Source organism: Fonsecaea pedrosoi (assembly GCF_000835455.1).
Source record: "Fonsecaea pedrosoi CBS 271.37 unplaced genomic scaffold supercont1.3, whole genome shotgun sequence".
In the NCBI taxonomy this organism is placed as follows: Eukaryota; Fungi; Ascomycota; class Eurotiomycetes; order Chaetothyriales; family Herpotrichiellaceae; genus Fonsecaea; species Fonsecaea pedrosoi.
Window position 1 is genome coordinate 3,611,288 of NW_013550613.1, and position 12,625 is coordinate 3,623,912.

The window sequence follows — 12,625 nt, forward strand, 5'->3', positions numbered from 1 at the left end:
GTTCTTACATCGCCTCTTTTCTGGGAACCCGGGCCAGAAAAGTATCTTCGTGCCCCACATTGATGGCACGAGCCTCTCGAAGGTACGACTCATAGAAAGCCTCGGGAGGTGGAACTGCAGTTGGCATCAGGTAGGGAGGGGCAGCTTTGCTGGCCGCGGAGAGCATCGACTTGGCCGAGAGTCTCTGACCGTCACTGGTGCCATCCAACAAGTGCGGGAGACGCCCCATGGCATGAACGTTCTGGATAGAAATCGACGAGAAGCCTTTGTTGTTCAGAGCCTCAGATCCAGTGACTCGGCCGTTCCTCAAGTGCTCGTTCGAGATCCATCCGCTTCTGTCTTCCCCTCGCAACCAAATCGATGGGGATGACGCCGACGACTGCTTCAGAACGGACAAACTTGGGTCAGAACTAGTTGATGGCTCCACTGTCGATCTGTAGCCTCTGCGAACAAATCCAGGAAGTAAGTTCTGGGTACTGGACGCTGTCAGTTTTTGATTTTCAAGCCACCAGGCAGGCATTGGAGGAGCACATACTAGGCTGTATCCCTTGCCATGGTCTTATAATCGCTGCGGTTTCCATTTGACGCTGCCGGGCTGTGGCCCAGCAACCCTTCTCTGGGATTTTCTTTCAGCTTGTTTTCATGGCTATGGGAAGATAGTTAGCCCAATCTTCTGGCCAATTCAACTACCAACATCACAAACCTTTCCAGACCAAGAGCTTTGAATTCAAGTATGTCGACGAGGCTGGAGGCTTCTCCCGAAGCTCGCACCTCCACAAAATTATCCCACATCTCTCTGGTCACGGTGGGCTTCTTTGTCCAATAGCGCTTTTCAAACTCATCCATCTCAAATGATGGTGGACGCTGCAAGCCACGACCCCGAATCTCGGTAATAGTGCCATCGGGCATTCGTACCTTGCTGATTACTCCGAGAGGGAGTCGCATGGCGTCGAGCTGGACCTCATAGCAGGCTTCCACAGTCGGCGGAGCACGACCTGGTTTAGTCGGCAACCACTCCTCACTATCCGAGCAAATGTCAGTCATCTGTTGGGCCTCTTGCATTTTAACAGAATTCTCATGAGGACTGATTGATTGGGAGCTTGGTCCAGGAGTGACAACAAGCGCATTCTCGCTGGAGCCCAATGGAGAGATGCTGGCTTCACGGACCAATCTTTCCAACATTTGACTCTGCTGTCGTTGGATTTCTGGCGGCGGTGGACCGATACGGAGGCCCCATTCATCGACCTCAACCTCGACCTCGTTTGACTCAATCTTTGACCCGATTCTACCATTGGCATCCTCCTTCGAATTTGGCGAATCCTCTGGAGGTGGCACAATTGGAATCGGACGACGCGTGCTCCTCACGTCAAACTTGGGTCTCTCAGCCTCAAATTGCATCATTTGGGGAATTGGTCCACTCCCAGTGCCGTTAGGATATCTCTCAGGCGAGGGATGGGTAGTCAATGGAATGTATGTAGCGGCTTCCACATTGAGAGTGCTGTTCGGCTGATATGTGACATTTTTTGCAAGGCTCTTGGGATCGACGCCTAGCTGCTCTGACCAATAAGTCATTTGTGACTTGGCTTCCGATCGCAACTGGACAATTGTAATGCGCTGATCCGCGACGTATGGATCAGGATCTGTCATGGCGCGATGACGGTCGATGGCTTTGAGTTGCCGATCAAACTCCTCAAATTGTGCAGTACATTCAGAAAGCATATGTCGACTATATGCATCCTCTCGGGCTTGAGAATCGATAGGAGTGGTGATGATGCCACACGATGGTGGGATGCTCAGTACCTGTGGATTGGGCACATAAGGCGCTGGGAAGGTGAGACCGAATGTGTTGTTGAAGCTAGCCAAGGGCATTGCGCCACCCGCCGAGTACATTTGAGGGCTCTGCAAGAAGTACGCATCTCCTGGAACCGGTGTAAAGTACGATGCTGATGTCACCGCTTGCAGATAATTTGCCTGGTGAGCACCGTCGTAAGCAAAAACATTGTTTGGCGTCAGCAGATTGAAGTTGGCGGTGGTGGCTGTTCCACATGCATCCGTAACCCCACCGGTGCCAGGCACATAGGGGATGGACTGTGGCTGGGGTGAAGGGATGTTGTTGTCCGTGTCCGCTTCTTTTGCCTCGCTCTGGCCAGACGCACTCGGCTTCGTGACCCCGTTGACTTCGTCGCGTGTGTTTCTGCGGTCTGCTTCTGTGCTTTGGCTGGATTGCGGCAAGGTAAAGACAGGGGGCCGTGTACGCTGTTCCATTGGTACGATTCGACCACCAGCAGTGACGCGTTGGTGGGTAGGAGAAGAGTGTTTCTTGAGAAATCGAGCGAAGCCTTCATCTTGCTGGGCACGGCGTTCAGAGGGCGGAACTGTTGGCTGTCGCTCAGGTGCCTCGACAATGCGGTTGCCTCGATAGAGGATGACTTCTTCTTGGGAGCTGCTAGACTCCTGCGACCAGCCGCGAGGCCGGTCACTCGAACCACGTCGACTGGACATGACGCAGGCACCCAATGGAGGGACGACCCCGGCTGTACAAGAGTCAACATTGTCTGTGCTTTGGCATTGGAAATGACAGACTGAAACTCACCCCGAGCTGCGTCGTACGTGAATTTGGACAGATCAAAATGAGCAGGCCTGGCTTGAGGTGCTAGTTCAAGCAAACGTGAAAGTGTGTATCTGCGCTGCCGACGAGATGGGCTATTTAGGCGTTGGTTAGTCATATTGGCTCTATGTCGTGTTTCAAGGCGCAAGTGAACGTGCAACTGAATAGCCAAAGAGAGACCAAAAGCGATCACCGCAAGAGATTGGGACAACAGCACAGCCGTCAAGGGGGATCATGTGTAGACGAAAGTGAGTGTGAGTGTGGTGGCTATTTTGGGGTCGCGGGTGAACAGGAGGGCAGGGGCTGCCGCTTCCTTCATTTTTTGTTTGTCTGAATGAAAGACCGAGCCGCCGGGAGAAGGGAGAAGGAAGGCGCGACAGATGTCTCTACTCACCGAACAAGTCTGACCTTCCAACTGGTCGCGCGCCGGTGATGTTGCCGGTGGTGTTGTCCAGATGAAGAGACGGCTCGCTTGACAGGGTCGGGCTGTCGTACGCAGTGGTTGGGGATGTGCAAGAAGAAAGAAACGTGTCAGAGGCGAGATTGAAAAAAGGAAAGAGTTTTCACAGCTAGGAGAATAGTGAATGTTCAGATATGTTTTCACTTGTTTGCTTCCTAATTAGCCATGTGTTTTCTTCGTTCCAGCCCAGCGGACGTGAGGGTGCGGCAGAAACCCAGTCAAACCCAGTCAAATCCCGACAAATAACTCCAAAGCGCCGCCTTGTCTCGATTCATAATCATCATACATGGTTGTGCGGAGTGACAGCAGGCGTGAAAGGATTGATCGGCATGTCGTCCTCTTCATAACTTGGTCGTCGCGGTTGACCTGCAACTGGATTGAGGACTCGCCCCTGAGCCTCCTCAGCCTTTGCTTGGTCTCTGAGTTCCCAGCTTCCAACACGTTCGTGGCCTCTCACAGGGGATGGATGGGCTGGATCCTCACTAGCAACCACGACGGCGCCTACACCGCCCTTGGACAGGGTGAGATCCTGGTCACTGGCGAGTTTCGCCCCGCCCTTGAACCCTCCCAACTCGGACCTGCGTTTGGTATGGACCCGGTGGATTCTCACACCTCCAAGCAACATCACCATAGCGAAAAGGAGAAGAGCCACTGCGAGAGTGACAACAGCTCCAATGACACCAGCCACGATTGGCGATAGGCCATGACGGCTGGGAGAAAACCCAGTGGTTGGGTTGAGATTACCATCCGTGCCGGTGAAGGCTGGGCAGAAGACGATGAAACTGTTGCAGGTCGTGCACCAGTCCTCCACGCTGAACATCATGAAATTCTGCAAGCCGGCAATGAAATCTACGAAGGTGATGCTGGTCTGACTGGGGCTGAGCCCAAACAGAGGGTACTCCACCAGGGACGAGTAAGGTCCTGTTCCGTTTTGGTAGAGGAATCTGACAAAGAGATCTGATGTGTCTGGATAGGTGTCGATTTCTTCAGATTGTAGTGTGTACAGCTCGAAAATGAAACTGGAGCCTGGCTCTGGAACATTGTAGAATGCTGCATTCTGAGGGGAGACTAGCTGAGCAAGAGCTGCGAATGCGACCATGGGCTCGAAGCTTCCAAAGAATAAAGTCATCTTGTCTGAATTCCCCTGGGTGTTGATGGTCGTGTAGAAGGCTTGAAGGATCCTCGTGGCGAGCGTGCGACCAGCTATCGCTCGTATGTGGTCACCAGGAGTAGATCCTGAAGCCGCGACGTCGGCATTTAGAGCAAAGACCCAGTCGTCAGACAGGATCTTCGCTTTGGTAAGAACTTCTGGGGACAGAAGCTGTGCCGCACTTGTGTTGTGGATTGACGCATAGTTGAGATAGTCATAGATGTAATATGCATCATAATAGCCAACGGATGCGTCTGAGAAAATTCCATTCAAAAAGTCCGGCTGCAGACTTTGATAGAATTCCCTCGTACTGTTCTGAATGCTCTCAAAGGACCCAGTGCCATAGTAGTCATTTGTTGATGCGACATAAGCAGGGCAATTGCTCATTCCACTGACCCAAATCGAGTTGAGATCATTACCGGACACAGAATTGATATTCGGATACTGATAGCCGTTGAGAGGAGCCACCAGATTTGTACCATTCTGGATAGTACTTTGACCAGCAATATAGGTATAGTTGGAAGAGGTCTGCAATGGCGGATACAGTCCTTGAAGGAATGCTTGAGCGGAAGCAAACACATACTGATCGTCTGTCGACACAATGCTTAGTTGATCGTACTCCAACTGATACGATGCGATGCCGTGGATCGCCGTCGACTCAGCCTCGCCGTTGACCGGCACCAGATACCTCTGACGAACCCTGTCGCCAGCCTCGAAAAGTTGTTGAGCACCGAGAGGCGTCAAAGTGGGCGAAATGGGCAGGACAAAGGGGGTTCTATCGCCATATCTATCCCATGTCAGCTCATTTCCTGAGATCCCACTGCCCAGAGTATTATTGACTAACCTAGTATAGATGAAAGTGCTCAGGACCTGTTCCCTGAGGCCTACCTGGGCAGTAGCGGTGAAGCTCAAAGCGAGGAGATAGAGACACAAGGCATTGAGGGTGGACCTTGCACCCATCTTTACTCAACGATCTAGGCCAACATATGGCGATTCAGAAGAAGAATCGGTCAGTAGCACTCACCAGAGAAGCTGAGAAGCAGAAGACAGTTAGAAGGAGCAGCGGGGTTGAGCCAGCATTATGAGGTGATTGAGCATGAGGCTGCAGGACAAGAGCTCCAGTAGCTCGATCAGGTTATGACAGCATTTGCCTGGAGGAGCTCATGAAAGCAAGCTCTAACGAGGCGAGCTTACTCATTACAGGACTGAGTCTCATGATCACAGCTGAGTTCTGGTAGCTTCACATTGGAGGCATACCTAGTACGAGTAGGTATGGAACAGGGATGGATAGCCGGGAAGAGAGCTTTAGAGCTTTCGATAACAGCAACTTTCACCATGTGGGGGTTCTAGTCAGACGTCAGATTCGGTTTCGATTCGCTGGATGTAAGCTGGAGAGCTGCGGGAGGCGCCCCAAGAATTGAATAGCTCCCTTTGCTTGCCCATGGAGCCATGCCGCTTACCTAGCGATAGTGGCGGGTCATCAGCGATCAATGCAAGGCCCCGGATAAGGTGGAGGGGCAGAGGAGAGCCATCTGAAAGGCTAACGGGGTCAAAACACTCCTCCTACATGGATTTGCATAGTAGTGACAATAAGAGGAGGAGATGTTTGAAGAGCAAGGCAGGATGTTTTATGGTGACAAACGAGTTTGCTGTCCAAGTTGGTGGAAAAGGAGGAGGAAGAGACGGATCAGATCGGCGATAGCGATGATACTCGATGCTACCTACAGGTACTAGTAGGAATGTACCAAGTAGGTAGATGCGCGCCTAGTAATAACAAGGAGGCTGGGGACACCTACTGTCCCTCTGCCTACATAAACTTGTAGGTGGTTAGCTACCAGTATAGGCCTTCTAGGCGTTATCGTTCCCCTCTCTGAACGCCTAACCTGTACCGAGTACCTAACTACAACCCCTCATCGGATCCACCCTCTCCGTCACCATCCGATCTGCCGCCCATGCCATGTCCCCTGACCTTGCTAGGCATGGCACCCACCATCCACCACCCACCACCCACCGCACAACTTGAAGTCGCGATAATTTGATTTCAACCTTCATCCCTCTGCCCTTTCCCGTTATCAGCACGTGATGGCAATTTCTCCCACCCTATGCGACCCAAATTCCCCAGAGGCGAGCCGCCCCAAAGAGGCCTCAGATAAACAATGGCACAACCCTCTTTGACTGAGCAACCTATGCAGACTTCCAAGGTCGACTCAATACCCCACCATGATGCAGGTGAGTACTTGTCCCTTCTGATGTACGCCGACTCAACCTGACCGTCCCGCAGATCAACCCAGCACCCCTGTAACCTCTCGCTCTCCGCCAGCATCTGCAGATGTTGACGATAACCCGCGGAGTCCCAAACGGCGACGACTTTCCACAGATGAGCAGCAGCGGATAATCAAGAGTGAGGCTGAGGGGGAAGTCGCTGGAGGACAGCCGGAGTCAGCAGTCGCAACATCTACACCAACACGCCAAGGTCAAGATGGAGAACCAGAAGCAAACCTTTCTCAGCCACGGCGCGCTTCCACAGAAACGGTTCAGCAGGCTGTTGGGTCTATCGTCAAAACAGAAGGCCCCGATATACAGGTCGGGGCTGGAACACCCGCGACGGCAACCGGAGTCCAAGATGGAAGCGTTGCGACAAGACCTTCACAGCAGCAGTCCCCTGCGCCTAACGCCCGGCTGGATAACTTACCCTTCCTCGACAAGCAGTCGTCACAGCTTTTGACCTTCCTATCCCGGTTGACACCGACCGAAGCCATGGGCCTGTCAAGTGCTCCCAATGCCCCAAGCACCAAAGAGTATGCCGCATTGCGCGCTGCGTTTGATCGAACCAGGAGGCTGCTCAGCCCAGGATGGCCCTTTCTGTCGCCACATGACTTGGGACTACGCAACGGCAATCAGCTTGAAATCATCCGCAAGGCCAACCAGGCAATCTTCATGTCCAGCATTTTCACCGGAGAGATAGGTCTTCGGGACATGGACAGGAGTTTTCTTGCCGTCTTCGTCCCCGAGAATGGCAAATTACTAAAAGCGCAGGCTTCCATGTACCTCGAACTGAAAACCCAGGGCTTCATCACTGCCTGGAGAACAGGTGCCGCTCCACCCAATGTTGTTATGACAGACCTCTTCGGACCTGACCTGGACAAGGCTCTCTTGGCAAGAAGGCCTGGCACCACGGGTCTGGCCCCAACGGAGCAGGAGTTCCTCATCCGGCTCGCGTCCCGTCGGGATATTTTGCAAAGCCACGTGAAGAACAACACGCTTGATCAGCTCCCCTTGAAGTACAGGTGGGAGGACTTTAGTCGAGAAGTCTCCTCCTATCTGATTAAACATATTGAAAACTCCTTCAATCCTGGTGACGGTGTCTCGAACGAAGGCAATGACCCCACTAGGAGTCTTCATCGAGGCCAGATGGAAGGACAGTTCTCTATTCACGGCCCGCCACTCCCGGTCTCATCGACCGACTCCATCCTCTCCTCAAAGTCTTTGGTGAAGCATGCTTTCGAGCCCTCGGATGACGGCGACTTTGTTGCGCAGGCGGCGAGGGCGGCAGAGATTGCCCTTCGAAGTACGCTGGGCCTAGCATACTCGGACAAGATACCAGAAGGACCAGCGCCGACAACCCCCACGATACAGCAAGACACTTCTACGCCCCGTCCACCATCGGCACCACTTTCCGAAACCCGTGACCTTAACTTGAATGCAGCCTCGTCTCCATCGCCTGCAGTCGATCTAAAGTCCACGACGGAGGAGATCCCACATGCCTCTCAGACTGCTCCCACGTCAGTTCTTTACGAGAGAGCCCGGTTGGCCGCCACAAAGGCATCACTTGCTCTTGAAAAGAAGCCATTGGCGCCTAGTCAGAGGCGTCCATGGACCACGGAAGAAGAGAATGCGCTCATGACCGGGCTAGACCAGGTGAAAGGCCCCCACTGGAGTCAAATTCTAGCCATGTATGGACCTGGAGGCACCATTAGTGAGGCATTGAAAGACCGAAACCAAGTCCAGCTCAAGGATAAGGCGCGGAATCTCAAGCTGTTCTTCCTGAAAAGTGGCATTGAGGTGCCCTATTATCTCAAATACGTGACCGGCGATCTGAAAACGCGTGCTCCTGCCCAAGCACTCCGGCAAGAGGCCAGGGAACGCGACAGGCTACTGGCCGAGGGGGATGACGCTGCATTAGATGAATTGGTAGGCGATGTTGAGGGCGAAGAACAACTCGGGGAAGACATATTTGACTCCATGTCCAATCAGGAGTCGCCTCTCACCAATGGGGCCGGACAAGGCGCTCCCGCCGACGAATCTAAGAAGCCCTTTGAACCGAGCATGGCAGATGTTGAGGCCCTCATCGCGAAAGCAAGCGCAAGCGCACAGACGTCGCAGTCTGTCGAGTCGACCTAGTCATAACACTAAAAGAGGAAGGGTAAAGTTCCCTCTTCTAGAAAAGTAACACGATCCTTTGGAAGTTGCCAAGTCTTCATCGAACGATTCCCAACCTTGAGTAGCAAGATAGCGTAGTGTGATTGGCTGACACAATACCTTCTCATGGAGGCGAAAACGCCCTTCACTCTGGCCAAAGGATTTGCTTCAACGGACCCAAGGAGATATCTTGGGGACGGATGGGGTATATGGGTTAAATCCGGTGACATGGACAATATATGAGTATCTATTTAACTCAATGTATTGTGTACCTGGTATCTCTGACCGTGAACACGCTGGCAGGAGGACATTGATAACCCGCTGTCCGTCCCCAAGTTGGGATTTGTCGCAAGGCTGAAGCGCTAGCAAGGCACAAGGCCAAACCTCGGATAAATTGTGGCCGATAACTCTTTTCGGTTCTCGCATCGGGAATCTCCACTTCTACGTACGAGGGCAGAACTGCAGACTGCGAGTCTGGGCCTTCATCGTGCATAGAAGCAAACACCAACAACCTCAACATCACGAACTCGTGTTTCGTATTCCGACTCTTTTTACCAAAAACATCATACCGTCCACACCTACGTCACTCCAGTTCTTTCATTATTTTGGATCTCAGATGATAATACAGCCATGTCATCTCCAGGCGAAGCAACTGCAAGCAACACCGCCCCGCGAGATGTCGATGTCGATGCCGATGCCGAAATGGAAGATGCCACCACCACCACCGCCCAAGATGCGCCAGCACGGCAGGAGGAGGATGGCGACCGTGACATGACGACACAGACGGACACACAGCAACCGAATGCGACGGCAACGACAGCGTCGAGTCTACCGCATCACAATCGCAAGGATGTGACGTTGCGAGAGTTTTTGAGCAAAATGGATGATTATGCGCCGATTGTACGTTCCATATCTATCCCTCTCCCACACCCTTCCCTAGCCTATCTTCGCCATGCTAACCTCTGCTTTCCGTCTCTCATCTAGATCCCCGACGCGGTAACAGCTCATTATCTCACACTCTCGGGACTGCCACCCCCCTCACCATCCGACCCAACAGGAGCCAGCACGAACACGACGCCTCTCCCGCTCGCTCGTCTCCTCGCTCTCGCAACACAGAAATTTGTCGCCGATATCGCCGCCGACGCCTACCAATACTCGCGGATCCGCAGTTCGAATAATGCCGTAAGCGGACCTGGTATGGCTGGTATGGGCGGAGGCGGAGGCGGAGCGTCTTCGTTCGCGGGTGGTGCGGCCGGCGGATCTGGAGGGGGAGGCGCCGGTGCAGGTGGCGCAGGGGCAAAGAACCAGCAGAATACATCGCTGGGGGTGCAGAGGAGCGGGTACGGCGGTGGAGGACAAGGTGGGAGCGCCCAGGGCAAGACCGTCTTGACCATGGAAGATTTGGGCATGGCAGTACAGGAATATGGCATCAACGTCAAAAGGGGGGAGTTCTACAGATGAGTCAACAGCGTTACAAAAGGCTCGCATTTGGGAATGGGGGCTTCTTATTTTTATTTTTATTTTTGTTTCATAGGTGGTTTGTGGCGCGCATAGCGAACATGGGGAGTGAAAACTCTAGGGACTGGATGGGACGGGCGAAGTCCATGAATACCGGCACACAAATGGTTGAATCGATTTGCACAACCATTGGATATCACTTGAACATCTCGCCATGGCGCACAGATATTGAGCGCGCAATGAGCGACTGAGCAAGATCACAGCTTTCAATGAATCAAAGTATACGCTTCCCACCGAGTTTCTCCATCGCAAATGATTCAATCGACCCTCTCCGAGGTAGGTTCTGTGTGAGCCTAGCATCTTCTCCGTTTGGCCTCCACTAGCTTGAGGAGAACGCCTAAGAAGATGTCTCGGGGCTGTGATTATGCTGTAGTCGTTGCCTTTGTAGGCTTGACGCAGGGGAAAATTCCTCAAACTTTGCGCGCTCTCGCAGAATTTCCCTCCTTGCTATCATTCCCTGCTGTCCGTTCGAGTTGTTCACTTGTTCTTGCTCATCTTATACGTGAATCGTTTTCTTGTACTACGTTCCAGTTAGCCCATCATCCTCGACCATTCTCTCTTCCTCGCAGGATCTCTCGGCTCTGCCTTCGTTTGAGGTCGAGAGAGGACCATTCTTGGATAGGGTGCCAGGGTGCGACTTACGGCACGAATTCGCCCAGTTTCCGGCCAACCATCTCTTCAGTGATGTACACGTCCTGATATATCTTTCCATTGTGCACCGCAAACTTCAGGCCGACAAAATTGGGTAGGATGGTGGCGGACCGTGCCTGGGTTTTTATCGTCGGGGGCGTTTTGCCATGGACGACTGTAGGAAGCTCGGGGAAGACGAGGTTCGGTCCTGTGCATATGATTGACAAGATGTAAGCGCCTGAGCGTAGGTTATAGGGATCACACGCTGTGTTGGCAGGGTAGTAGCAACCCCAACAGTGCCTACATGCGTCGTTGATGGGTGGCTTTTTTTCCGCCTACCTTTCCAAACGGACCGCTTCAAGAGCTGAAATGTGGCGCGCATCGTTTACCGCAGGAGCACGGCCATACAGTACAGTCTGGAATTGTGGCCGACAAACCCCGAGAAAACAATAGTGAGTGGTCGTGGAGAGGAAAGTTATGTGCAAGGCAATTTACAAGTATATTGCGAGCACAGACCAATGGACAAAGTCAGTCGACTACTAATTACTTGGTCCGGTCGAGGCTTGTGGCCGTTGGCTCCCTTTCCCGACAGAGCTTGCTCGCAACAATTTAATCCCCATAAAAAATCTCTCTCCACATCTGCTGCATCCTAATCTGGATCTCGGACTCGCGATTCGAATTCAGTCGGGGCCCTTCTCGGTCAGGAGTTAATTTTGCGACCTCTGGGGGTAGTCCTGATTTCCTCCCTTTTCGGCCTCGCCTTTCTCTTCAAAGTAGGACATTGTCATGACCGTGCCATAGCGATACGTTTCCTCCTCCTCTTTCTACCCACGGAACCAAGGTTCCGCAGCATAGTCTCCTTTAAACACACCCTCCTCACCTCCGCCAGAGCCCACGAACATATACTCGGAGTCGACCCGCGACCCGGGGCCTTTTAATACAACACATATTTCATCATGGCGCAAAGCGCAGTGGGATCGTATTCAAACCCACTCAAAAAATTCAAGTATGACGCGCATATCTCTGCAGATACTGTGGGTGGCACTGGGGGCTGACAAGATGTCTACAGGCTTGTATTCTTGGGGGAACAGAGTGGTATGTGCTGATAACTCCCGGCCATGGACTGTCCTGCTCTGCTCACACAGAATGGTATGAATCAGTTGGCAAGACCTCCCTAATAACCCGGTTCATGTACGACTCCTTCGACACCACCTACCAGGCAACCATCGGCATCGACTTTCTCTCCAAAACCATGTACCTCGAAGATCGCACGGTCCGCCTCCAACTGTGGGACACAGCCGGGCAAGAACGCTTCCGGTCCCTTATCCCCTCGTACATTCGTGACTCGTCCGTCGCTGTCGTGGTCTACGATATCTCTTCTCGCAAAACCTTTGAGCAAACACGCAAGTGGATCGATGATGTAAGAGGGGAACGAGGAAACGATGTGATTGTGGTCCTTGTCGGCAACAAGACAGATCTGGGCGACTCGAAGAGAGAGGTCACCACGCAACAAGGAGAAGAGGAGGCCAAGAGAGCTGGCGCCATTTTCATGGAGACCAGCGCAAAACTGGGCCACAATGTCAAGGCGCTTTTTAGGAGAATAGCGCAGGCCTTGCCAGGCATGGAAGGCGAAGGGGAGCAGCAGCCAAATCCCCAAAGTAAGTACAGGTTCAAGTTTTGTCTTACTTGGCCGACAGGTACTGACAACGGCGCGCTTGTCACAGTGATTGACGTGTCAATAAACAACCAGAAACCAGCCGAGGAAGGCTGCGCTTGTTGATCACCGAGTGGAGTTTCGAGTTCCAGTGCAAGCTACAACTCAGACTGGCTGGCTTCGTGG

General features: G+C 52.8%; 6 protein-coding genes across 6 annotated transcripts; 3 read left to right on the forward strand and 3 right to left on the reverse strand.

The window, feature by feature from the left end:
- Positions 1 to 4: 4 nt before the first annotated feature.
- On the reverse strand, positions 5 to 2,726 carry Z517_05236 (uncharacterized protein; the record flags this gene model as incomplete). The annotated part of the gene is made up of 4 exons (XM_013430563.1): positions 5 to 476; positions 536 to 646; positions 704 to 2,534; positions 2,594 to 2,726. 4 exons carry the CDS (start codon positions 2,724 to 2,726, stop codon positions 5 to 7), a joined length of 2,547 nt encoding a protein of 848 aa, XP_013286017.1.
- A 622-nt stretch (positions 2,727 to 3,348) lies between these two features.
- Z517_05237 (uncharacterized protein) lies at positions 3,349 to 5,178 on the reverse strand (the record flags this gene model as incomplete). Its single annotated transcript, XM_013430564.1, has 2 exons — positions 3,349 to 5,005; positions 5,063 to 5,178. The coding sequence occupies 2 exons, from the start codon at positions 5,176 to 5,178 to the stop codon at positions 3,349 to 3,351; spliced, it is 1,773 nt and encodes a 590-aa protein (XP_013286018.1).
- Positions 5,179 to 6,374: 1,196 nt separating this feature from the next.
- Z517_05238 (uncharacterized protein) lies at positions 6,375 to 8,619 on the forward strand (the record flags this gene model as incomplete). The annotated part of the gene is made up of 2 exons (XM_013430565.1): positions 6,375 to 6,447; positions 6,500 to 8,619. The coding sequence occupies 2 exons, from the start codon at positions 6,375 to 6,377 to the stop codon at positions 8,617 to 8,619; spliced, it is 2,193 nt and encodes a 730-aa protein (XP_013286019.1).
- A 648-nt stretch (positions 8,620 to 9,267) lies between these two features.
- On the forward strand, positions 9,268 to 10,098 carry Z517_05239 (uncharacterized protein; the record flags this gene model as incomplete). Its single annotated transcript, XM_013430566.1, has 2 exons — positions 9,268 to 9,537; positions 9,622 to 10,098. The coding sequence occupies 2 exons, from the start codon at positions 9,268 to 9,270 to the stop codon at positions 10,096 to 10,098; spliced, it is 747 nt and encodes a 248-aa protein (XP_013286020.1).
- Positions 10,099 to 10,632: 534 nt separating this feature from the next.
- On the reverse strand, positions 10,633 to 11,167 carry Z517_05240 (uncharacterized protein; the record flags this gene model as incomplete). Its single annotated transcript, XM_013430567.1, has 3 exons — positions 10,633 to 10,675; positions 10,798 to 10,993; positions 11,125 to 11,167. The coding sequence occupies 3 exons, from the start codon at positions 11,165 to 11,167 to the stop codon at positions 10,633 to 10,635; spliced, it is 282 nt and encodes a 93-aa protein (XP_013286021.1).
- A 574-nt stretch (positions 11,168 to 11,741) lies between these two features.
- Positions 11,742 to 12,565, forward strand: Z517_05241 (uncharacterized protein; the record flags this gene model as incomplete). The annotated part of the gene is made up of 4 exons (XM_013430568.1): positions 11,742 to 11,791; positions 11,855 to 11,880; positions 11,946 to 12,443; positions 12,510 to 12,565. 4 exons carry the CDS (start codon positions 11,742 to 11,744, stop codon positions 12,563 to 12,565), a joined length of 630 nt encoding a protein of 209 aa, XP_013286022.1.
- Between the last annotated feature and the right edge of the window lie 60 nt (positions 12,566 to 12,625).